General features: G+C 38.7%; 2 protein-coding genes across 2 annotated transcripts in view; both read right to left on the bottom strand.

Moving 5' to 3' along the window:
• Lrp1b (LDL receptor related protein 1B) overlaps nt 1-25,435 on the bottom strand; it is a 1,777,071-nt gene that overhangs the window by 1,355,316 nt on the left and 396,320 nt on the right. The gene's annotated exons all lie outside the window — the stretch shown is intronic.
• LOC121462682 (N-alpha-acetyltransferase 11-like) lies at nt 12,106-12,785 on the bottom strand. The gene has a single exon (XM_041674487.1). The coding sequence runs from the start codon at nt 12,763-12,765 to the stop codon at nt 12,106-12,108; it is 660 nt and encodes a 219-aa protein (XP_041530421.1). The 5' UTR covers nt 12,766-12,785.

The following is a 25,435-nucleotide window of genomic DNA, read 5'->3' as shown; positions in this document are numbered from 1 at the left end:
CATCATATTCTCATTGATATTTTATAGATATAGGGAATTAAATTCCATGGGTACTGATTGATTCTGGACTTTGAAATCATTCACTTTGACTAAGTGCTGTTTTTGAGTCTACATTATTATGAAATTCTCAGAATGGCATTCTGGAAAATTCGGTCTTATTAATTTTTGATTGTATGAGAAGGAAAGAAGAGAGACAGAGAAATGAGACGGAGACAGAGAGGAGGACAGAACAATCCTTCTTTTAGCCATCTGTGGGGAACAATGTGTGAGATATGTCATTCTCCCCAGTCTGGAACAGGAGAGGGGACATTAGGTGACTGATAATGGGTAGGGAACACTTCTTGTTATTTCTTTTAGGTGATAATGGGTGGGGGAAGCATCTTGGTACTTTTTTCCCAGGGTGCATTTCCCTGCAGCTGGCTACTTTCTTCTATCCTTCATTTTTCTTGCTGAGGACTATTCTGTGGGTTCATCACCTTTGCTGATCCTTTTGAGAGCATTCCTTTAAACCCCCATGTCTCTCTTCAAGTGACTAAATAATTGAAATAACTTTACTCTAAATTTTTCAGTCAGCAATACTTTAGGAAATGATGTTTGATTATTTAATGGCAGCACTGCCTCACTGTGGAATGCCTGTCCCTGAGGAACAGGGCATTGTTAATTTGCACCATGCATATGATTTTTTTGTGAGTAATTTATTTTTCTCCACACTTTTCCCCACTGAGTATAATTTTCTACAGTTATTCTATTTACCACTTAACCTCCCTCAGCTTTATGCTGGATCCTTCCATTGAATAGGTGCATAAGAAGTAAAACTAAAACTGGCATGTTTCTGGTGCCTGATGTGGGAATTTACTGTTTTTATATTGAGGCAGAAAAAAGAACAGCTTTCCTCTGTCCCCTTGGGAAACTTGCTGAAATCTAAAGCAGAAGATGCTTAATCTTTAAAAAAGAGTCATTGCATTTTCCTCTTGGTTGGGATGTATTGTATAACAAAAGAAATTTAGAAAATAAAGAATCATTGCAATATTGTGACAATATTAAAAGCATCCTCTGATTAATGTCCTTCTCCACGGTGAGATTTGTATTGTTATCGCTGCTTTCAAACTTGGGAAACTAAGATGTGGAGGTGATAGGAACTGTCATTATGAAGACACTTCATAAATGTGGCGTTATGACTTTCACCAAATTTCGTTCACATTTCATGAAGATGTTATGACCAATAAAAGCCAGTGTCTTGAGCAGTAGCAAACTTCTCAATATTAATTATAACAAGACACCTACATCCACTTAATAAACGCAATATCATGAAAAATTGAAAAAAAGCATCTGAAGTCCTAAATCACATCAATAACAAAGCTGAGAGACAAGGTCTGCTAAAAAGATAGCAAATATGGCCAAGTTCACAGTAAAACTAGCTGTCAACTCTTCATTTTACGGATGAAATCTTGTTTTTTTCTGAGACAGTGTATCTCTGTAACTAAGTTGCTTGTCCTGGAACTAGCTCTTGTAGACGAGGCTGGCCTAGAACTCACTGAGATCAGCCTTGCCTCTCCCTCCTAAGTGCTGTGATTAAAGGCGTGCAATGGCGCCCCCTGGCTGGGAGGAAAATTCTATTTCTGAATTGAAAAATAAACGTGAATTTACACAGTGTAAAATAATCTTACTTACAAAATCTTAAAACTTTGTTTCAATATATTCAGTATTCAAAATGTTTTATCATTTTGAATGTTTTAGGAAAGAAACACCCAACTCAAAGTCTACTTGTATAAGTACTCTAGATGTAAATTTACAGTAGTTTTTCACATTTTACATTTTTAAAAGACTGTGCTCAGTCAAAAAAGGATATTACAATGAGGAGTAAGCAGGAAATAAAGTGCAATATTGTCAAAATAATTTAGTAATGAGTGTGGGATGCTTAATTTAATATTTAAAATACAAATACAAATACTCAACATAATCATGAAAATAATTACATGAAATCATCAAGCTGTCATTATGAAAACAAATTGCATCAGCTGCTTTAATTACTGAGTAAATAATTCCACAACCTTTTACTCTTCCCTGCTTCAAACTTTTTCACATTATCTTTTAATTAAGAATTTCATCTTCATGTTGGTGTTTCAGGGCACCATTCTGGGGCAGTAACTTGTAGCTCAGAACAGCTCTAACACAGACTCTCTTACTAAAAATGTAATAGCCATGCAGGCAGGCTATGTCATTGTGTTCGGAAACTTTAGAAGGCAATTAATGCTTCACTCTCCTCCTCAGCAGATGAACTGGAATTCCGCTGACATAATTAAGCCATAGAGTTTCAATTATAATGGCACACTAGGAGATAAATAAGTATAACTTGGCTTAGTTACAACTGACAGAGTCAGATGGGTTACAGCTATCATATGTGGATGATAATCCAAGGATGGAGAAGGAATATATATATATGTTATATATATATATGATATATATATATATATATATATAACAGTAAAACAAACGTATGATAACCTTTTGTGTGTTTGACATCTTTCTTTATTTAAAAATATAATGATTATCATGGTTGTTCTGGCTTGGGCCAATACTTTAATACAGGACAGCTTTTAAATAATTAAATAGATAAGCATATAAAGTTCTATTTTTCATTTTGGTAATTAGACTTGTTAATCACTACACATATTATTTTGTCCCTCTATTTAGAAAGAAACATTTTATTTTTTTTCTGTTTTGCCAGAGTTAAAAGTCTACAGTTGATAAAGTCACATACTTCCTTCCTGCTTCATGTTAGTCATCCAAAAATAAACACCACTACCAGCATAAAACTTGTGACCATAAGCACTCCAGCTTAAAAACAAATGTGTATTAGCTGGTCAGTTAGCTAATGGTGTGCAAACCAAATGTTAATGCAGGTGCCCTGTCTCACAGACACAAGGCTGTTATCAGAATCAACCTCATTTACACTCTCTGTAAATGTTCGGGAGAAAGGTACTAATTATAGCATTGGTTGTTTTCATATCATACTTATATATGTGTATGGTATAAAATTTATTTCTGAAAAAAATACTGGACTGCATGAAGAAGTATTGAGAAATAAGTGTAAAGAGACACCTATGAGAACACAATATATTCAGTTGATTTGCGAGAAGGATCGTCTTGTACCGACTTGTATATGTCTGCTGTCAAGATCCTTCAGGCCTCTGTAGTTATACAGAGAACCCTCCGCTTGAGTTGGACAGTCAAGTGAGGAGTAGTTGTAATATATTTCTTCCAAGCCCCTGCACTGCTGCTCTGGAGAAAGGCTGTAAGGCCAGAGGTTATGGAAAAAAATCTTCACTTTGTGCTTGCATTCCTCAGCACATTCAATCATTTAAAAATGTTGTTGGGAAAGCATGTTTTTTTTTTTTAAAAAAAAAAAAACCTTTCAAGACATACCTTTACTGGAACCTGTCCTGTCAGTATCAAGACAAAGTAGGCTTTGCTTTCTCACTCATCTGTCTAGCCATAGAGAGTGATGAATCCTGCATCTGATATTGGAGATGTCTGAAAACTTGGCCTGGGGAATAGCAAATTTGGATGGTGGAAAGCTAAGTCATTTTCCACGTGAGACAATAGACTATATAGTATATATAGTCTTACAAAGTGCTGTCACACAGACTACAGCATGGTTCCAGCAACCTGACTAGGTGGTGATGGATGTGATGAAGGAACAGACACATATAAAGAAAAGTTGGACGCAGGGGGTGCATTGGCACCAACAATGCCACAACCTAGAAGCTTAACACCTTTATCACATGCAGCAGAGGAGGTGCCTGTAGGCAAGCAGCATCAGGCTGTAAGCTTCCAAGAGGCAGAAGCTGCAGTTAATAGGTTTTGTACACATTGCCAGTATCCACACATAGAGCATAGGGAGACTGCCAATTCTCATAGATCTGAGCCATTTGTCCCTGTCAATAATGTACTTTCGCTCAGGACTTTGTGTGATCCTTCCACATTTAATTAAGACTTCTCTGCTCACCACAAAATGTTAACTCTTGTTTTTGATTTTGGATAGATTTAGCCAGTTATTTAACCCAGATGTCATCTTTAAGCTTCAATTAATAGCTTTATTTCCATGATTAGTGAAAGCTTCCATGTGGCAACTTGTGACTGTGCCCATTGGGAACTAAAATATACAATAAATATGCACATTTTATTTGTTGCAGGATATATTCTGAGCCCCTCCCTCACCGATTGTGGAAACTGGGATGGTTTGATCTTGCACAGGTCTTGTGCCTGCAGGCAAAGATGCTGTGGATTCACTTGTATGACATTCATGTCTTTCGAACTAATTTTCATCAAAGAAATCCACTATTTCAAATTCTTGCACTCTTTCTTGCAATGACCTCTAAAGCTTGGGAGAAAAGGGGCCCCTTATTTTTTTTCAAATACAGTAGTTGTGTGCTGCTATATTTATTGCTACTATTGCAAACTATTTCTATATACATGTAGATATATGATAATTATATATATTATATAAATATACTACTAAATATATATGTATATATTACTATATGAATATATAGATTTATGTGTATATATATATATATATGTATGCACAAGCACACACACATACTTAAAGAGAGAGAGAGAGACATATTTCCAAGTAGAACTTAGAGTTATCTTGATGCAAGTGTTTGTTCTAAATGTACACTTTGAGGGACACTGAGTCGCAGAATGCTAAAAACAAAGTAGAAAATCTGTTGATTATAATTTAAATAATTTACTTTATTCTCTTATTCTCCCTTCTCTTTATTTCCTTCCATAATTCTAATCAAGCCACAAGAATAAATATAATCTTATCATTGCCATTATCGGTAAAAGAGAAAAGCAACTGCTTTCCAAATGGTCATACATCAGAATCATCAGGGAGATCTTAGAAATTAGTGATTTTCAGGCACCAACCTCAAAGCCTCTGCTTGGTAGAGATGTGACTCTATCATTATTTTCAGTTCCCATCTGTGATTGGACTATGCACTGGGGTAAACAACCGTGAGTAAAGTAAAAAGAAACTCCAAGAAGGTATTGTTCCAGTTCTATTGGATAGATATGTTTAATAGTCATACAATTTACAAATCTAATTTTTAAGTTAATGATTTGATGCCTCTAGGCTCTCAAAAGTAAATTTTGGATAATAATGTTTATCTGATTAATTAAATTCTTGTGTGATGCATAGTTTTTTACATTTTATTGAAACTGCAATAAAAAAAGAGTTCCCTATTTTGTGTGCTCTGTACTCTGACGCCACCACAGACGACCTCTAGAGAGATAATATGGCTTTCCAACAGACGTTCTGTCTTAGAGATGTTTTGCATTTCTCTAGTGCACACTCAGTAATGGCAAGTTTCACAAACCCTCCCTACCGGAGAATTGCAAGAATGGATATCGGTTGTACTTTGAACTTTGTCACCTACTAAAAGCATGACATACAGAAAAAGAAAGTTGGGACATTAGAGATGGCAAAACTCAAGCAAACACGACATTATCAGCAGGCTAAATAAAATGTGTCCTTGTCTCTGGAATATGTTGCTTTGATACCAGATACTTTATTTATTTGTTCTAGGAATATCTGTTAGGAAAATGAAAAAAAAATCAACTCAAAAGACATGATATTGAAGAGCTGTGCTGCTGAGGTTCATACTCAGGTTTTATTTTTAGTGAAAGAAGAAGTAGAAACAACATTACATGTTGCTGAATAAACACAAATAAATACACCTGCAACCTGAAATCTGCCAGCCCACTAGATTTCTGATAAGGCTACAGCTTTTGAAGGAAAACTTTATTAAATTTCTATTCACATTTCAAAACACAAAGAATTGGTAAGGTATCATTTCAATAATACTTGAATATTATAATCATATCCCTGAGACAAACTACTCTTTGCTGACAAAGGTCTCACTAGTGTACTGTAAACTCTGGCAGCGCGTGCCTTGTGCACGTTGTTCAAGCTGTCGGGATAGCGCTTTGAACAGCACTGATCACAGAGCATGTAATTGTCATTTATTGAAAGAATTATACAGAGGAGGGAGTTTCATTTTGATGCTCAGATTCACTTCTTTGAAATCTGACACTCATGTGACCTAGGAGAATAATCAATTGGGGTCAAAGTTCAAGACACGTAGTAAGGATTGTATTATCACCTAGAGAATCCAAAATTGTTAGATATTTGATTTTTCGCAAACACTTTGAGGTCTTATTAGAAATTATGAAAAGATTACCTCCACTGTTCTACTGCTCATAATTCTACAAAAGGAAAGTTAAAAAAATACTAAAACCAAAGCCAAAACAACAACCAACTTTCATATGAGACACTGGAACCACATTTCATAATGAAACAAATGTGCTATGATGTTACATGGCTCCGACAGGTAAGACACTGGCTGGCTCCTGAGCTGCCATCATGTGCAGATTTGTACCTGAAGGAAGTTTGAATGGTTTGGACATGAAACTGCAAGCAACAGATAGAGAAGGTATGATTGCATTTAAGGAGAACTTGAGATTGAATCCAAATAGAAATTTCTCAGGGAACTATGGCTTCCATTTGAGCTACTGTGAGAGAATCTGACAAGGTCCTTAAAAAGTGTTCCAAAGAACTGACTCCTGATCTCTTCCCCTGACGTCGTTTCTCTGTTAATACATTACTAGACTGACACCATGTCTCTTCATATTTCTCCAATTTTCTTAAACTCTAATATCAGTTGCATTGGTATTTTTCCTAATTGGTATCTGAACAGACAAGCACTGCTCATGTCCTTGTTAAGTAGTTTTTGAACTGTGGCTGGCTTTATTCCTGCCCCCACATCCAGACTTAATCCATTATCCAAACCACTCTAGACATTCATCTTGTTTACATGGCTGTTCTCCCAGTGAGGCCCCCTCTAAATGTTCATTTTTCTCTTAGTAACATTCTTTGCACAATATTCTCCACTCTACATGCAGAGGGTTAAGCCATGGGCACAAGGTGGGCTTTTTCCTTACCCTGTTTTCGGTCATAGCATCCACTTATTTCTCTAGATGGTAAACTCCAAGGACTCTCCGAGCAGCCCTGCAGATCTCCTTCTCTGAGACTCCTCTGAGATTCGCCAGGAGAATCATGCATGCCTTCCTCATATTCTTCACTGCAGTGTGTGCCTTTACGTCTCACCACGATCATTGTTAAGATATATGCCCCTGGAGAAGTCCCTCCCTTTATAGATTCCCCAGGGCTCCCTGCAAGAATAGTCTTGATGATTAGATGAGCTAAAGTAGGTACATATTAGGATGGGAGATTTAGAAGCCTTTTGAGCAAAAGTGCTCAATAGAACTTTTCAGCTATTGATGGGGAGGGATTTTCACATGAAAGGGGAAAAAAATCAAGATACAAAATGGCCAGTTCAAGAGTGATTGTCCTAATCCAGGAGGAAGATGTGAGACCGGAGAAAAAATACTGTTTACAGACATAGACAGCCAGAAGCTACGCCCAGGACGGCACTCTCATCTCTCTACTCTGAGCTGACTCAAATGGTTGCTTTTTTTTTTTCTGTTCAAGTTGGGTTAATGGCTCCCATTTCTCTTGTTTCTGCTTTAATCAAAGGCTTTATGTAAGTGAGCTCATTAAAGAATGCCATAGTCTCACCAGGTGAACCTTGCCATTTTGCGCAATAATTACAACACAAAAGGAAAGGTTAATCTGCTTGTATATAATTGGATAAACAGGACATTTTCAACATCGGTACTGAGGACTCCTCAGTGATTTTTATATGTCCCCCAACAAGGACAATTCCATGATTTCAGGAAAAGTCATCTTAGAATTCAGACTCTAAAACATTAAGGTGTAGAATAAATAGTTAACATTTCCAACCTCAAGACAGGCTACAGGACTGTGATATATTCCTGGTGTTATGAGGGTGCACTTACCACAGACTTTGCATGCTGTTGCAGAGACAACAAGGGAAGACTAATATGTGTCACTATTTGGTGATTAAGCATAATTGCATGGTGTTTTCCCCTCTAGGGTGCTAAATTAAACAGCAATGGTTAATCTATGGCTCATCTTAGTCTGCTTTTAGGTATTCATAACAATTATTATAGGTGATTCTCTTTCATGTGAAATTAAAAGCTTTCATGGGATCACCATTTGACTTCGAAACGATTTGCATTACTCCTGGTACGGAGAGAAAATCCATTCTGGATGTGTGCCAGGTCACATTGGATTTTCAGTTCATTTTTTTTTTGAGTTCTAGAGGAATATTATTTTTAATTTTGAAGTTCTTTCATTCAACGCCCACACACCAATCCCTGTCCTGAGCTTTTTGAAATGAATCCTGCGGGCAGAGAACTCAACCAGAGCCACTTCATCTTCAACAAGCACCCCAAATGTAGCATCTTCCAAAGAGGATTGCGGGGGATGCAAAGGACAGAAGCCCGGGGCCCAGGAGGGGGGCAGAGGGTCTAACTTGCTTTGATCATGTGAATATTAGCTGGTTCTGCTGAATCCAGCTTTCAAATACCAGCTTCTTTTCCTATGTATTTTTCTCAAGTATGCCTGACACACTCTGATGCAAGAAAATCTCTCATTACACATGTGTCTGGGGTAGCCTCTCCAATCAATTTTATCTGTTTTCATCATTTCCTCCTTAATATTTTCCTGATACCTCAACAGATGCCAATTATCTTGTGATTCAGCTGAGAGATTTTACACATATTAGTGGCAGACATTCAGGGCTCAAATAAAAATAAAAAAACAGTAGTCGATTTTAATAAGAAGCGGGGAAAAATGGTGAGCTCAAAGGGTTGTCCGGAGCCATGATGCATTTGTGACTTATTTCCATTAATGCCTAGGTCAGGGATAGCTTTGACAGTAAATGACTTGTACCGAGGCCTTGGAAGCTGAAGCCATTGTGCCCTGCTCTGCTTCATTAACTAGTCTTTCTCTTATTCCAACAGTAAATGTTAAAATATATTATGAAGCAGTCTCTCAACTCCTCAAGCTTAGAAGATCAGCTTCCCACACTACACATTATTTTGAAGTGCCTTCTTACTCAAATACTTTTGTTACCTAGCTCATTTTATTGGACACTGCTCCCCAAACCCTCCAGATTTTTAAATTTGAACTTTAAGAGTTTCAACTTTTCTTAAAACCCTAGGAGAGCTGCCTAAGTTCAATTAGTGCTTGCTCCCCACTGCTCCCTCGCTGGAGCCATGCCCCTCATTCCCTATGTGTTGTATAGCATGCATAATGCATATAAAGTCTGTTCTTTATCTTTCTTGTTAGAAAGCAACTTAGCCATCTTCTCTGGCTGGTTACTGGAGGCATCACTTGATGACTTGTCCCTGCCACCACTGTTGTCCCAGAATCGTTCTCTTCTCAGCAAAAATCTCCTAGCATCTATTCACATCTTGTGATGTTACCAGCCACTCTCTGATGTAATGAGATGCATCTCTAGCACAGGATGTTAGATGACATTCAGATTCTTATTTCAGCTACTTATTTGCTATTCATCTGATGGTTTGAGCTCAAAGGATAAAAATTTATCCATTTGGTGCCTCCAGTTTTTAAATAATATTTTATAGAGTTTTTGTAATAAAGAATAAAGGCAAACATTTTGTTTATAACCAACTCATACACTTACTTACATTTCTTACACAGATGACTGTTTAATCAAATATATCAATAAATACGCATATATACATACATATATAGCACACACACATACACACACACACACACACACACACACACACACACACACACACAGAGAGAGAGACACACACTCATATTCTCCAGAGAAATAACATTTCTAAAGATGTGTCACTGGTAAATTAATTGTGTCAGTAAAGCCCCAAGAAATTTCACATGGTCATCATTAAGAATATTAAAACAAAAAAAAGAGAATATTGTAATGACTTCCTTCTACAATCAGGAGATTCTAGGTACAAATAGAAAGTTGGGCTGTTCATTAGCTGAGTATCTTTCCTTTTTTTTCTTTTTTTTTCTTTTTGGTTTTTCGAGACAGGGTTTCTCTGTGGTTTTGGAGCCTGTCCTGAAACTCCCTTTGTAGACCAGGCTGGCCTCGAACTCACAGAGATCTGCCTGCCTCTGCCTCCCGAGTGCTGGGATTAAAGGCGTGCGCCACCACCGCCCGGCTAGCTGAGTATCTTTTAAAAAAGTGACTTATCAGTTCCAAATATTTTGTGTCACAGAAACTTCCTGATCTGGACAAATGTGGAAGCTACCTCTACCACTTCAAAGTGGTAGTGCTCAATAGATGCTTTTATCTCACTCAATTCGTTGGTCCAACCTGTAGCACTTAGGCTACTACTGTAGCAATTTTTGCCTTAATCCCCCCTAGTCTTTTTCCAAGCCTACAGGCAGAATGAATCTAGAATTGCCATATGCTGTAGTGATGAGTCGAGCAGGCCTGCTTTTTGTCCTGCCTGGCTCCTGCACAGCTAGCTTTACACCCAAAATAACAACACAAAAACTGTATTCATTTAAACACTGCCTGGCCCATTAGTTCTAGCCTCTTATTGGCTAACTCTCACATCTTGATTAACCCATTTCTAATAATCTCTGTACCACCATGAAGTGGTGGCTTACCGGGAAGATTTTAACCACCATTCGTCTTGGGTAGGAGAAGCATGGTGTCTGCCTCAGTGTCTTCTTCCCAGCATTCTGTTCTGTCTACTCTGCCCACCTAATTTTCTGCCCTATTAAAAGGCCAAGGCAGTCTCTTTATTAACCAATGAAGGTACCACATAGACAGATGACCCTCCTACATCAATATGCTACAAGTTGTGTTAAAGGTGGAACTCATAAACTTAAAATGTTCTCTTTCTTCACAGATAGTTACTGTGGCTTAAAGATCTTGAGTATCTGTTTCCAAGGGCTCATCAAAAAGGCTGTGACACCCAGATTGAAATGCACATTCATTTGACTACAGACTCAGTGTCCTTCCATGGTTATCACACTTCCATTGAGTTACTTGTGATATTTTATGTCCATAAAATACATGTCGACAACTGTATGTTGAATCAATGTCTTCTACAGGTTCATGTGTTTTTCATATGGTTCCACCACTACTTTTGGAAGCTTTTGAAATTATGTCCTCAATAGGAGAAGTTTGCTGGGTGATGATCTGGAACATTACATACATTTTTGCTCTGGCCAGGGTTCTCTGTCACTGGGCCCTACCATGTGAAACTTGACACTTTCCCATGTCTATTAAGATGGACTGAGATGACGTGTTGCTACTTCTGATTTATAGACTGGAATGCCTTTAAACCATGAGTTAAAATATACTTCACCTTCTAAGTAATTTCTCTAAGGTATTTCATAAAAATGAAGGTGAAAGTACTTAATAAAGCCATAAAAGCCTTTCAATAATGACATTCAATGCCTTATACATTCTGTCCTAAATTCAGTTAGTTTAGCAGGAGGGGTTTTCTTTTTTTTCCCCTTTTTAATAATTTTATTGGGGAGGGGGGTCAGAGATTACAATTTGATTTCTGCTTGTCCTTTACTTAAGATCTACAAATTCTGCTTGTGCAGAAGTCCAACACCTATCTCCTCCCACCAAAAGGGAACAGTCTTCTTCAAAGAGGGAGGGCAGGGCATGGGCAGTTTCCATAGAAGGCAAGAGTAGGTAACTTCCACCAGACAGAGGCAGAGGGCATAAGGACTACCGATGGTCCTGCTTATTCAAAAATGAAAACCCAAATAATGGCAAACGCTGAAAGCTGGGGAGTTTCCTGAGTTATCACCACTTCCTGTTTGGCATTCTAGGCAAAACCCTACAGCATACACACAATCAGTACAGGACAACTGCAGACCGAATACAGCAGCCGGCAGCATGGGAGAAGCCAAGGATGGTGCTGCCATGGCAGTCCTCAAAGTTCCTTGGCTCCTGCACAGCAGCTTCTGTGTCCTGGAATGCCTTCATGTTTAGGCTATGTGGAAGGCTGCTGCTAAGTGCTGACAATGAGAAGCCATTTGGGTCACTGTGGGTGACTCCAGAGTAGATACTGCAGAGTGGAGCCAGGGTTCCCAAGAAAACTGTGGCTAAAATGCAAGAACCTACGATGCTTGAGCGGGCTCTAGGAGGTGGAATCCAAGTCTTGCAAGCTGTCTTGAACATCAGCGCTGTCTTTGCTGTCACTGCCACTGTCATCTCCAGCCAGGTTCTGCCGACAGGCCTCTTCAGAACCAGGAAGTGTGCTGCCCTGATTCTCCTTGGAACCCAGAACCACGTATCTGCCCTTCTTCAGCACCAGCTGCCGTCTCAGCTCCTCCGCCATCTGGGAGAGGTCTCGTTTCATGGCGTACGCATCTTCTCCATCTGCATAGTACTTAGGTTCCACCTCACTAACCTGGAAGTTCAGGGTGTTGGAATAAAGTTGCAGGTCCGCCCTGTTGCTCTTCCTCACATGCAGGGATACATACTTGGCGCTGAAGTTCTCGATCATGGCCCGTGAGGCCTGGTCCATCAGCTTCTGGGCCAGGCCGAGGCGCAGGTGGGAACGTTTCACAGCCAGTGAGGTGATGTGTCCATGAGGGACATCATTGGGGTCCTCCTCCATCTTGGCCAGGACATAGCCCACGATCTTGCCATCCTCATCCTCAGCAATGTAGGAGAGCTGGGGCCAAGAGAGGCCGTGGTAGAAGTAGTACTTCATCTGGTAGTTCTCGGGCAGGCACAGCAGGTTGCAGTGCTGCATGTTCATCAGATCATCGGGCCGAGCACGGCGGATGTTCATATTGGCAGCAGATAGGCCTGTCAGGCTGGAGAACCAGAGGATGCCAGGAGCACAAGCGACACCAACACCGTTTGCCTTTTCGGCAAAGCTGTACAGAACCTCGTCCATCTTCATGCAAGTGGGTCCCAGTCGTGTCCGAAACAAATGATGACCACGCGGTCCTCCTCCAACAGGATGGCCTGGTCTACCTGCCAGCCATTGTGCAGATGCGGGAGCATGCATGACATCTTGAGCAGGCCTGCGAGGCCGGAAGCCGCGAGCTGCCTTGTGAGAGCCCACGCGGCCCGACCGCTGGCGACTCCTCGCAGCACCAGCGCCCTCCCACGCCCAGGACAGGAGGGGTTTTCTTTAGTAGTAAAATTTGTAACTTTAAAATCAAAAACGTTGAAAAAAACTGTTTGGATTAAACAAAACGACTAAGTGTATGTTTGGAAATAATTAGCAACTTTTATGAACTCATTCTGAAACAGGCTAGTTTGTGGAAAAAAAGTCTAAAATCACTGGAGAGAATCTCAAGGCCCCATCATGCTCCACCTTTTTATTGTAGTGCAGTCGTAACGATCACACGCTGCCTTTCATAGTCTGTGAATACCCGTTTTGCCCCAGCAATGTGGGTAAAATCAGGAATTTCTCAAAGTTAAACAGTTTCAAGACTTCCTATTGTTTAGACTTTACTGTCTGCCTAGATTTTGTTCTCTGTGCTCTGAGCTGCTTGGATCCTTTAAGAACGAACACAGGAAAGATTCAACACCCATCTCATCGTTATGCTTTCAGTACTCGCACTGTGTTAGGCAAGTAATAAACTCCCAGCAAACACAATCTGAGTTCAATCAAACTGTCTACGGTCATGCAGTAATGACAGACCAGAAAGAAATTCTACATGTTACTTGTTTCCAATTCTCTAGCAGCATTGTGCAAAATTAACTCTCTATACTTCGTGTTTCATTTCGTACTGAAAAGAATTATAGCTACCTCTAGATCCATTATGCAAGAGAAAAACATTTCAGCGTAGAAATCCAAGAAATTTTAATATTGCAAGTATAATTTTTCCAATTATTTGATGCTATTTTAAAACAGATTTATAAGAATTCTTATTATGTTAAAATGAAAAATAATAAGGAATATATATTTTAAACTGTGTATACACACTATAATCCTTGGAACTGCTTAAAATCTCATAATATTGCATTCTATTGATAACTTCTGTTCCTTATATTAGGCCCAAAATATTTTTTTATCACTAGAACTTTAATAGATGAAACTACACACTGCACAATGTAACTCATTTCTTTTTCATTTCCTCTCCCTGATCAGTAGAGGATCAAACTACCAAATTACTGACAAGCAAACAGATGTAGAACGGATTGAACATGTATTACCAACCAATTTTAGGGTGAGGGTGTGCAAGTCCTAAGAAAAATCAGTGCAACCTAATTGATGATGGAACTGTTTCATTTCCTTCTGGAATCTTCATTGGTTTGGATTATTCCTCACTGTTTTTTCTACACAACATCACTAGACTTCAGCCAAGCTAACCTCTTTAGTGACTGTGAGAAAATATCTAATAATAAGACATAAGAGCTTTCTTTTTTTTATATAAATTTATTTATTTATTAAGGATTTCTGCCTCCTCCCCGCCACCAACTCCCATTTCCCTCCCCCTCCCCCCGATCAAGTCCCCCTCCCTCATCAGCTCGAAGAGCAATCAGGATTCCCTGACCTGTGGGAAGCCCAAGGACTGCCCACCTCTATCCAGGTCTAGTAAGGTGAGCATCCAAACTGCCTAGGCTCCCCCAAAGCCAGTACGTGCAGTAGGATCAAAAACCCATTGCCATTATTCTTGAGTTCTCAGTAGTCCTCATTGTCCACTATGTTCAGCTAGTCCCGTTTTATCCCAGGCTTTTTCAGACCCAGGCCAGCTGGCCTTGGTGAGTTCCCGATAGAACATCCCCATTGTCTCAATGTGTGGGTGCACCCCTCGCGGTCCTGAGTTCCTTGCTCGTGCTCCCTCTCCTTCTGCTCCTGATTTGGACCTTGAGATTTCTGTCCGGTGCTCCAATGTGGGTCTCTGTCTCTGTCTCCTTTCATCGCCTGATGAAGGTTAATATTCAGGAGGATGACTATATGTTTGTCTTTGGATTCACCTTCTTATTGTAGTATTCTTGATTCAGACATCAAACTCCTTCCAGGAAAGGGTGCAACTCAACTGTCTACACTGTATCGTGGATTTATAAATAATATTCTTTATTATTTGGGGGATTTTTGAGTTCTTGGAGACTATCCTCAATATTAGAATTATACCTTCTCAAGAGACAAGGGTCATAAAATAAAAGATCTGGAAGTTTCTAGAGACATGGATACTTTCCACATATGTGTTACCACGATAACCAGCGATATCAGCATCACTGCTAAAATCTTTGAATCTTTTGATCATGAAACACTCATCTATTACCTGCTATGTGCCAAGTGTTTGTGACGTCCTGTGGACACAGAAGTGAATGCAAGGGACTGTTTGGGAGACAAATGGAATGTGTGATGATTGTGCATCACCGTGAGTGCTGACAAAGATAAGTGCAGACTGCCAGGGAAGCACAAGAGACGAATGCTTAATCAATTAACAGGCATTCATTAAGACCCCACCAAGTGACAGGTCTTTGTTCCAGGTGTTTAAATTACATGCTAAAAATATTAAATTAGAAAGTACAAATCCTCTAATGCTTGCCAGAGAATTTTACGTCGCATTTGTATCTACATGATGTTGCTTCAGTCAGCAGTTCTGAAATGTTGAAAAGGAATGCTTTTTAGGTGCCATGCTAATGTTAATTTAAGCAACTTTCAGAGCCTCAATGTGAAGAAAATGGGGCTGGGTGGGTAAAGGAGAAGTGGGTTCAACTGATGCTCCTGTGGATATTTTGTTGTAAGGAGGCTGCTTGTTCACCCTGGCTGTCCAGAACTGAAATAATCACACAGAAACTTATTAATTAAATCACTACTTGGCCCATTATCTCTAACTTGTTATTGGCTAACTCTTATATCTTTATTTAACCCATCTCCATTAACCTGTGTATTGCCATGAGGCTGTAACTTACCGGGAAAAATTCCCAGCATCTGTCGCTGACGGCTCCATGTCATCTCCCTGACTATGCCCTTCTTTCTCCCAGCATTTAGTTCAGTTCTCTCTGCCTACCTAAGTTCTGCCCTATCAACAGGCCAAGCAGTTTCTTTATTCATTAATGGTAATCACAACACACAGAGGGGACTCCCATATCAATATTTTGTAGACTAAATAAGCATCCCTTTCTAAGTTAAATATCTTATAAGGTATACTAGTGTTGGGTTTGTGACCCTTGTCTTCCTGATCATATTAAGCTCCCTCCTGGAAGGGAGAAAGTCTCTTCACACAGGTATCTTCTAGTAATAGCCAAATACTGAGAGTGAGATTCTCCCTTGAGGAAAAACTGCAATGGATAGGGGAGAGGAGATGCATGTGCACAGATCAATACTTTAATTGAATTAAAAAGTAACAAATGGCAAAGGCTGTTCCTTCTTGACCATCCGGTTATGTATCATATTCTACTTCTTTTAACATGGTTCTATCAGATCCATAATGGTCATCTGCTGAACTGTATCACTCTGAATTTTTAAGATTCTAGTAAACAATCAAAAGCAGGCTCTTCAAAGAGGTGAATACACCTAATGAGGTCTTAAGTGTAGGCTCAAATCCAAGCTGGTAATGTCCTTAACAGAAAACACTGGATATGTTGAGTGACAACAGGGTTACATGTACTGAGAAAGGATCTGGCATGAAAAATTCTCTGATGAGACCAGATCTACAAGCAGCTTGATCTTGACTTTCTTGTTGTAAATATGAGAAAATAAATGTCCAGCGTGCAACTCACCAACCCCATGCCATTTTATGATGGCAGCTTCAGATGATGATTATTAAATTCTGTCAGCATACAGCAATGGGAAACAATGGGAAAGTGACACCTTAAGACAATGTGCTCTTGAACATGGTCCAACCTAGGATTTTTGGCGAATATGATTCACAAAACTTGTGGAGATACTCAAGAAACTATGAATGCAACTTACAGGTTTTTATTTATAATAATTAAAAGGAGTTTATATTAGAACCTTGAGGCAGGAATTCCTTTGTTAAGTTTAAGGCTCTCACTTGCTGAAATATTTTGGGGTAAAAATGTATTAAGAATTATTATTAAGCTATTAAAATATATATCAATTATGAGAAATTTTTCAGAGAGTAAACTGATGAGATAAAATCCAAAGAAGAATGGTAAGGCAACAGACTGTTGGTGTATACCTTAGGTGGGGGTCAGGAGTTAAAGAGAAGGATGGGTTGGTGAAAGATTAGTGTGTAAATTATGACAACTTTATTAGTTTTAATAAACAAGTATCTGGCCTGAGCACATTGCTAGGTGGTGGAATACCTCTCTCTACTGTTAAATACAAGTCGGAAAGGGAATATTGATGATCTGTATTAAGAAAGCCTGTTAAATACGGAAATCCAGTGGACTGGATGGAGTATCTTTGATGACAATTAGGGAAACCATCAATCTGCTTTCAACAGAAGGCCAGTTCAGGCACACTCTCCACCACTGTTAAGAGTCTTAGTTGGAGTCATCCTTGTAGGTTCCTGGGTTTTTTTCCAGACACCTGGTTTATCCATATACCCCCAATCCCCCCCCCCATTAAGATCTCTCTTTTGTTACCATTCCATTCTACCTCCAACCTGCCTCCCACACCCTGCCCACCCAACCTGCTCTGTCTAGCTTACATTTCTCTACTTTCCCAACCCCACAGTTTACCAGGAGAACTTTTTTACTTCCCCTTCCCAAGGAAATCTATGCATCCATCCCTAGTTGGGCTCTCCTTGTTATCTAACCCCTCTGGGGTTATGGATTGTAGGTTGGTTGTTCTATGCTTTAATCCTAATAACCTAATGTATGAGTGAGTACATATTATGACTGTCTTTCTGGGTCTGGGTTACCTCACTCAGAATGACATTTTTTTTTCTAGTTACATATCTTTGCCTATAAATTTCATTAGCTCATCATTTTTATTTTTTACAACAGAGTAGTACTGCATTGTGTAAATGTACCACATTTTCCTTATCCATTCTACAGTTGGGGTACATCTAGGTTGTTCCCATGTTCTGGCTATTATTAATGATGCTGCTATGTAAAGAGTTGAGCATGTGTCCTTGTGATATGATTGAGCATCCATTGGGTATATGCTGAAAATTGGTATAACTTGGTCTTGAGGGAGATTGAGTCCCAATTTTAAGATACTGCCTTAACCAATTTCTGAAGTGGCTGTGCAGATTTCACTGCCACTAGAAGTGGAGAACTGTTTCCCTTACTCCACATCCTCTCCAACATAAGCTGTCACCAGTGTTTTTGATGTTAGCTATTTGAAAGCTCTAAGGTGGAATCTCAGAGTCATTTTGATTTGCATTTACCTTATGACTGAAGATGTTAAGCAATTCTTTAAGTGGGTTTCAGCCATTTCAGATTCTTCTACTGAGAACTCTATGCCTAGATCTGTATTAAAAATAATTCATTTTTAACCGAATTATTTGGTATATTGTTGTTTAGTTTCTTGAGTTATTTAAATATTTTGGAGATCCACAGACAAGCACTACGCTGAGCTCTAAGAATCTTGAGGAAGAAAGGAAGGAAAGACTATACCAACCAGGAGGTCATGAAGGGGAAAACCATAGAGGCAGCTGACCTGAAATTTCAGGAGCTCACAGATGCTGGACCAACAGCCAGGCAGCCTGACTGGAACCAACATAGGCCCTCATTATGTATGTGACAATCATGTAGCTTGGTCTCTTAGCAAGGCTTCTAACAGTGAGAGCAGGATCTCTCCCTGGTATTTATTTGGCTTTTAGTTACCTGTTCTCCATGTTGGATTACCTGGCCCTGCCTGGACACAAGGGGAAGAAATCAATGCTGGCTCAACTTGATGTACCATGCTTTGGGCAAGCCCATGGGAGGCTTGTCCCTTTCTGAATGGAGGTGGAGGAGGAGTGAATGCAGAGGGGGTAGATGAGGGGAAAGATGAGGGGAAGGAAAAAGAGAGGGAAAGGGAAACTGGTTGGTATGTAAAATATAGAAAATGAAAATTAAAATAGGAAAAGAAATCCAGTGGATGTCTGAACATTCAATAGGATCTAAAACATTTCCAGTTTTCTTTGCTTTTTGTTTCTATTCAAGTATATTACACCTATTGTGTTTCTTTTTTTAAACAAGGGTTAAAGTAAGTTCATTGCAGATCAGCACATCTGGATGCTGTAAGAAGCTCTGTGTCACTGAATACAAGCTAATGAGTTGCAGAATAAAAGCTTAACTGGAAGCTAAAGGCATTGTTCAGATACACACAGAAATACACATATTAAACAGACTTGCATTTAGATTTAGAGGCACAGACACACATTCCTGAGGAGTTCATCTGAAAATGACCTTCTTTTACAGTCACGTGTTGTCCACCTGGGCATTCCTTCACTTGAGGACTTAGCCAAAATAAATCTGACCTGATCTAATGATTTTTCTCTTCGAGTCTCTATTGATGAACCATCAACAAAGTTAGAAAAGAAACAGTTTGTCCATTATATTGATTTCCTATCATTCAATTCCTTCTTATATCAGCCCAGAAGCAACCCGAGAAATCCATTATGTGTTTCCTTGCTGAGCTGCTCTCAGTGTATGCGGCTGCTGGACAAGCTGCGGGTAGTCTTGACCTTCATCTAGGACAGCATGTTTCAACCTGTTGGCCACTACGATGTCTTGGGGGTTGAACGGTCCTTTAACCAGGACTGCATATCAGATAGCCTGCATATCAGATATTTATGCGCAATTCAAAACAGTAGCAAAATTATAGTTATGAAGTAGCAATGAATATCGTTTTATGGTTGGGGGTCACCATAACATAAGGAACTGTATTAAAGGGTAGCATCATTAGGAAGCTTGGGGACCACTGCTCTAGAACATCATGGATTTGGGACAACCGCACTTTCTCTTAACTCCCCTGATTTAACTATCTTTTGTCTGTTCTGGTAATTTGATTGATTAGGGCCACAACTCTTTCTCCACCCTCCACTCAGTAAATTATTGCATTTCCTCACAGCGCTTCAGTGTGCAAATACACTAGGCAGATATAAATTTATTTTCAATTAGCCACATAAAATGACTTCTATTACAAGTATTCTTTAAAATATTTCAAATTATTTTTTTAAAGTTCTTTCTTAATCTCAAACAAGATAGAGAAATGTGGTATCCAGAAGAGAGCCTTGGCTTGCCGGGATAGACCTTAAATCTCACAGTTGTTGATACATAGGGAAGCCTTCATGAGGGATCCCTCAGGGAAAAGGTGAATTCAGCTAAACTAAGGTGGTGTAATATGATCACCATCCCCTTCGGTTGAAAACATACAAGGAAATAGAAATATGAGTCCTGCAGGCTATGGTAGCTTGTGCTCCCCTCCAAGATACATCCTAGATGTCTGTTCAAGTTGAAAAGTGTTTTAAAAAGGGAAGAAACTGTCACTAGTGTCACCCTTAGACTACAAGAAATGGGTCATTTACCTAATCATTGTGAGAGCATTAAATAAATAGTTTACTACATATACACATATGTAAATTAGAGGTTGGATCTAAGTTTAATTAATTCTGAAACTTCCTTAGCTCTCTATACAGCCCAGTTTGAAAAAAAGTAAATTTGATATTTATGCATGTTTTAAAGGTACTTTTAATTATATGAAAAAACTATTATGCTCAATTCTATTCAGGTAAATACTTCCTTAAACACCTTTTAAGTGAATTTTGAACAGGAAGTATTGTATCACAGAGTAAATGCAGCTATTAAAATCCAGTATTAAGATAGACATGCTTCAAATTCAATGAAAGTCCACTCTAATGTATATTGCTTTGTGAGATGTTATTGGTAAAAATGAATTCTTTTATTATCCTAGAAAATTACCAAGTTGCTAGAAATAGCCATTGAAATAACAATCACATTTAAATTAAAGACACTGAGCTATCACAAGAAAATAAACAGAATAATAAATAGTTTATGTTTATTTTGAGCACTTTATACAATATATTATTCATTTTATTCATGATCATTGGGGAACTACTTTAACAATATGATGTGTTCATCTCACTCCATGTTTGAATATCAATGAAACTGCCAATTAATTGATCTTTTTTAGCCACAGGCTCACTATTGCCTGGTCTTAGCATCATAAACTCTAGACAATTGTTTCCCCCCAGATGCCCTAAGCTTCCTTAGTAATTGCAATTTCCTTTCTGATTGCTATCTTTATCAGTAAACAGTCATCTGAACTATGTTGTAAATGAGAAATAGGAACAGCCGATGATTAAGTCCAGGAAATGTTTCATCTTTGTTATCATGGTAATGTTAATTCATTCTATTTGGAAGCACTCAATGAAAATATACGAGAAATTGGTCATAGTAAGCTTATCTCGAATGGACGAGTACAAGATGAATTGATGATGGACAGGTGGGTGGATGTATGGGTAGATAGATGGAGAAAAAGGCTAGGCCTACTATATGTGTAGTCCAAGGCTTCAGAATTATAGTAGGGACAAATTCAGGCTTCTGTGGTCTTGTCATTCTTTTGTTTTTGTTTTTTGTTTGTTTGTTCTTTTTTTTTTTTTTATTTTTCGAGACAGGGTTTCTCTGTGGCTTTGGAGCCTGTCATGGAACTAGCTCTGTTGACCAGGCTGGAGCCTTGCCATTCTTAAAAAAAAAATAAATAAATAAATAAAAATAAAAAACAAAACAAATGACCAGAAATACTCAGAATCATGGTATTGACTTCAATTTACATGGAGAAGACTACAGTCTTCCTTTGTTTCTGTTTGTACTGCTTCCAGAAGCAGCTAAACAACACAAGGCAACACAAGAGAAACTTTCAAAGTGGTTGAAGTATAATGGTATGGCTTTGATTTTGCTTAGTTTTGAAGAGAAACACACCTGACATCAGTTATGACCAGCAACAGCAAAATCAATATTACCAGACAAGCAGGGCCCCAGTTTGTACCTGGATACTTTATCTGTATAATAGAAACAAAAGTAGATGAGCAGTTTCGGAGGTTAGTCACTTCCCCATGTTGCTAATCTATAAATTTTCATAAAAATAGTTATTGCTCATAAAGTTGTGTCTGTTAAACAATGTACAGAGGATGTGGCAAAGTTACTCTCATTGCGGGAGAACATGGAGCTATACAAAAAGTGTTAGGTTTGATAGTTAAACCTAGAACGTAGGTAGAACTAGGTCCCTCCTTTAAGCAAATGGGAAGCCTCAGGTACCGCATGGATACGCATCCCCCCAAATAGGAAACAGGACCATAGAAATGAAGTTTCCCACTCAGACAGTGGGGCTGATCTATTGGAAGTTCACCAAGGCCAGCTGTACTGGGACTGAAAAAGCATGGGATAAAATCTCATGGCGGACAATAAGGGTCTGATGAGAAGCCAAGGTCAATGGCACGGGGGTTTGATCCTACTTCATGTTCTGGCTTTGTGGGAGCCTAGCCAGTTTTGATGTTCACCTTCCTACACCTGGATGGAGGGGGGAGGACCTTGGACTTTCCACAGGGCAGGGAACCCTGACTGCTCTTTGGACTGGAGAGGGAGGGGGAGAGGAGTGGGGAGAGGGGGAGAGGGGAGGGAGGAGGTGGAGGGAAATGGGAGGTTGGGAGGAGGTGGAAATTTTTTTTCAATAAAAAATAAAAAAAAACATCCCTATAACCTTGCAGATGCAAACTAGCACTTTTTTGAAAAACTTTGCAAATCACGTTCCTTTTTTTTTTTCCAGAGAAGCTTATTTCTGTTCATAAACTATAAAGGGGTTTCAAATCTGCACTCCGTAAAATGTTCAAAAACCTCAGCAGCAAAATTGTAGTGCACAGGTCCTATAATTTGGAGAACAGGTATTTTTATGCCTAAGCAAGCATCAAACTTTATTTCACTTTTGAGAAGCATGGATATTTGGGTTTTAATAAAAATACATTTTACAAAAGTGACAAAATACACATTTTCCCCTATGAAACAAACTGACTCTTGTTCTAATACTAGGACTCCTATATCCCTATGACATTCCCTGAGAAATACATCTCTTAAAAGAATAAGGGAATTTCCAGAGAGGTCAGAAAGGGAGCAATGAAGCTTTAAGTTGTAATTTAAGGTGATCAACTAGCTAGAACTTGCTTCAAATCAAATCTTATATCCTACATATGTTTTAGTCACTTACAAAAGAGAAGAAAAAACAAACTATGGTAGGCAAATATCTCCCTGCAATCTCTCTATAGCATGCTGTGCCCAGTTCTGTTCAGCGACTAAAAGCAACAGGGCTTTGATTCTAGACAAATATGCCGGGCTCTGAAATTGATTGTAAGCCACTTTATGAATGTCTGAAATCCTTCCTGTGACTTGATAAGCTCTTTAAGCAAAATAAATTAGCAATTTGAACCCTTTTTGTTACCCTGCTTGTCTACCACCAAGATTTTCTAAATAACCTCTCTGTATTTTCCCCCACAGCATGATTCACAGGTAGGGCTGTTCATGTTTAATTTTAGTTTAGATGCTTAGATGTTCATGCAGTTCTCAGCAATATCTCCTCATTTGTATTTGTTTGACCTGATTTGATTCCATTTTTATTTTTTTCCTGATGTTCAGAGGTATAATATAAATGTCGATAAAAATTAATATCTGGCCAACAACACTAATCTCTAAGGACCTTCTCTGTCTTAATAGCACAGAGAGCAATTTTCTCTCAGCAACTAATTTGTAACTATTTATTTGCTACTTATTAATATTCTTGTGAGCCAAGGCGGCCCTTTTGGAATCCATTTGCTGACAATTCCAAATACTATGAACACTGCAAGCTTCCTTGAATCATCACTACAGTGTCAGGAAAGAACTTCTCACAGGTGAATGGGTGCTTTCCCTCTAAACTGTTTCGAGTTAATCCATAGTGTTACATACATTACATCTCAGTGACAGGACTCCTGGATTTTCCAAATATCAGACACTACAGTAAGTGGCAGCTTGAGGTTTTTCTGCTCTAGCTTGCCAATACAACTCAATGCAATTTAAATGGAAACAACAGTTACAGTTGACCTAATCCAGGACCACTCTTCTGAGACTTTCATTAAAGGAATCTGCTGATGTTAAAATGTCACCTTGGTTTAGGACCTTGGACAGCAGCTCAATTAAAAAAATGCAGCAACAGGATTGTCCTTTGACATTTTTTTTGCACAGTAATGATTATAATAAAATATTAAAGTCTCATGGTAATGTTGAAACAATGATTTTTTTTAAGTTAAATATTCAAAACAGTAAAGGTTTGCAGGAGAGGGAGAGATGTGTAAGTGGAAAGAAACACAGTTATTGCTGGTGATAGTCTTTTTTGCAACACACGGTGGATGAGTCATTCTCGTCTCTCTGAACCACTGTACAGCTGTAACTGAGAATGAAAACAATGAGAGCAGAGAAGGGAATAGTAAGTAGATGCTGACATCATAGTCTGTGCAGAGCTATGTAGAAGACTTATGATGACACTGGATTCTAAGTTAGCAAGTAATTACCCGGGTCATCGTTTCTCACATCTCTGCTGTTCTATGTTGTTAATATATGACGTGGGAGGAATGAATCAGAACTCACTTTCAGGAGCCTCATTTGAGGGGACAAAGTGTCCAAGGACTTCACACTTACAAACTGCCAGTTCTATTTCCTTTGTCTCTCGTTCAGATTTCAGATTGATTGACACTTTGTCGTGCATTATCTGGGTGTTTGAGTACTCTTAATAACACTTAGTAGTGTGTTTGTCAGGTAGGCTTGGTATCACCAGTCTAATTCGTGCTATGCTAAACACACATTTTACAGAATACTTTTCTCATGCTAGGCTTATCTCTTTAAAGTTCATTATATTGCTTCACATTAAAATCTGTGAACTTCTTTTTCTACCTTCAGGTATAATACTCAATGACAGTTACTAGACATTCTTTGTTTTACTCCATGGTGGAGACTGATGATAGTCCTTATGGTACGGAGTTCTGGACACAATCTAGTTCATCACCTTTGCCTTCTATCTGCTGTATTCACAGTTCAACAGAGTCAGAAATGAGAAAAACAGTGAACTCTATTAGTCAATCAAAAACAGTAGTCTGGCTGTGTTGTGGCAAGGGCAAGAAGTCTGCACCACTGCAAGAAGGGTGAAATGTTTCTCATCTTTGTAATTAGTTGGAGGAAAAAGGAATTCAACAATTTACCAATCTTTTCCAGAGAAATAAAGGGAAAAGTAGAATTTCCACATACAAACTCAAAGTGGAAACTTTAATCCTGTCAATGCGAAAAAGTAAATATTTATATCATATTAAAAACTGTAAAAGTAAGTACTGAATATTTTGCTGAGTTCTAATAATGCAAATTTAATTAAAGTTTAAAAATAAGTTAATGATAACTAAAAGCTTCCTTTTTTTCCCCTACATATTTCCTGAGTTTTCAAAGCAGCCATGTCAATCCGAAAGAGACTGAATATTGCTTCTGACAGACATTATGATTAACTCCAATATTAGCTTCAGTGACACAAGGTGCCACTGGGAGACTTGCATGGCTTTACA

The sequence above is a fragment of the Microtus oregoni genome, unplaced genomic scaffold (assembly GCF_018167655.1).
Source record: "Microtus oregoni isolate MIOR12 unplaced genomic scaffold, Mior012 000025F_ref0000491, whole genome shotgun sequence".
Taxonomy (NCBI): Eukaryota; Metazoa; Chordata; class Mammalia; order Rodentia; family Cricetidae; genus Microtus; species Microtus oregoni.
This window is presented reverse-complemented; position numbering and strand designations above follow the sequence as displayed.

Excerpts from the sequence above, each read along its gene's own strand:
- LOC121462682 (XM_041674487.1), bottom strand. The coding sequence starts at position 12,765 with ATGAACATCCGCCGTGCTCGGCCCGATGATCTGATGAACATGCAGCAC.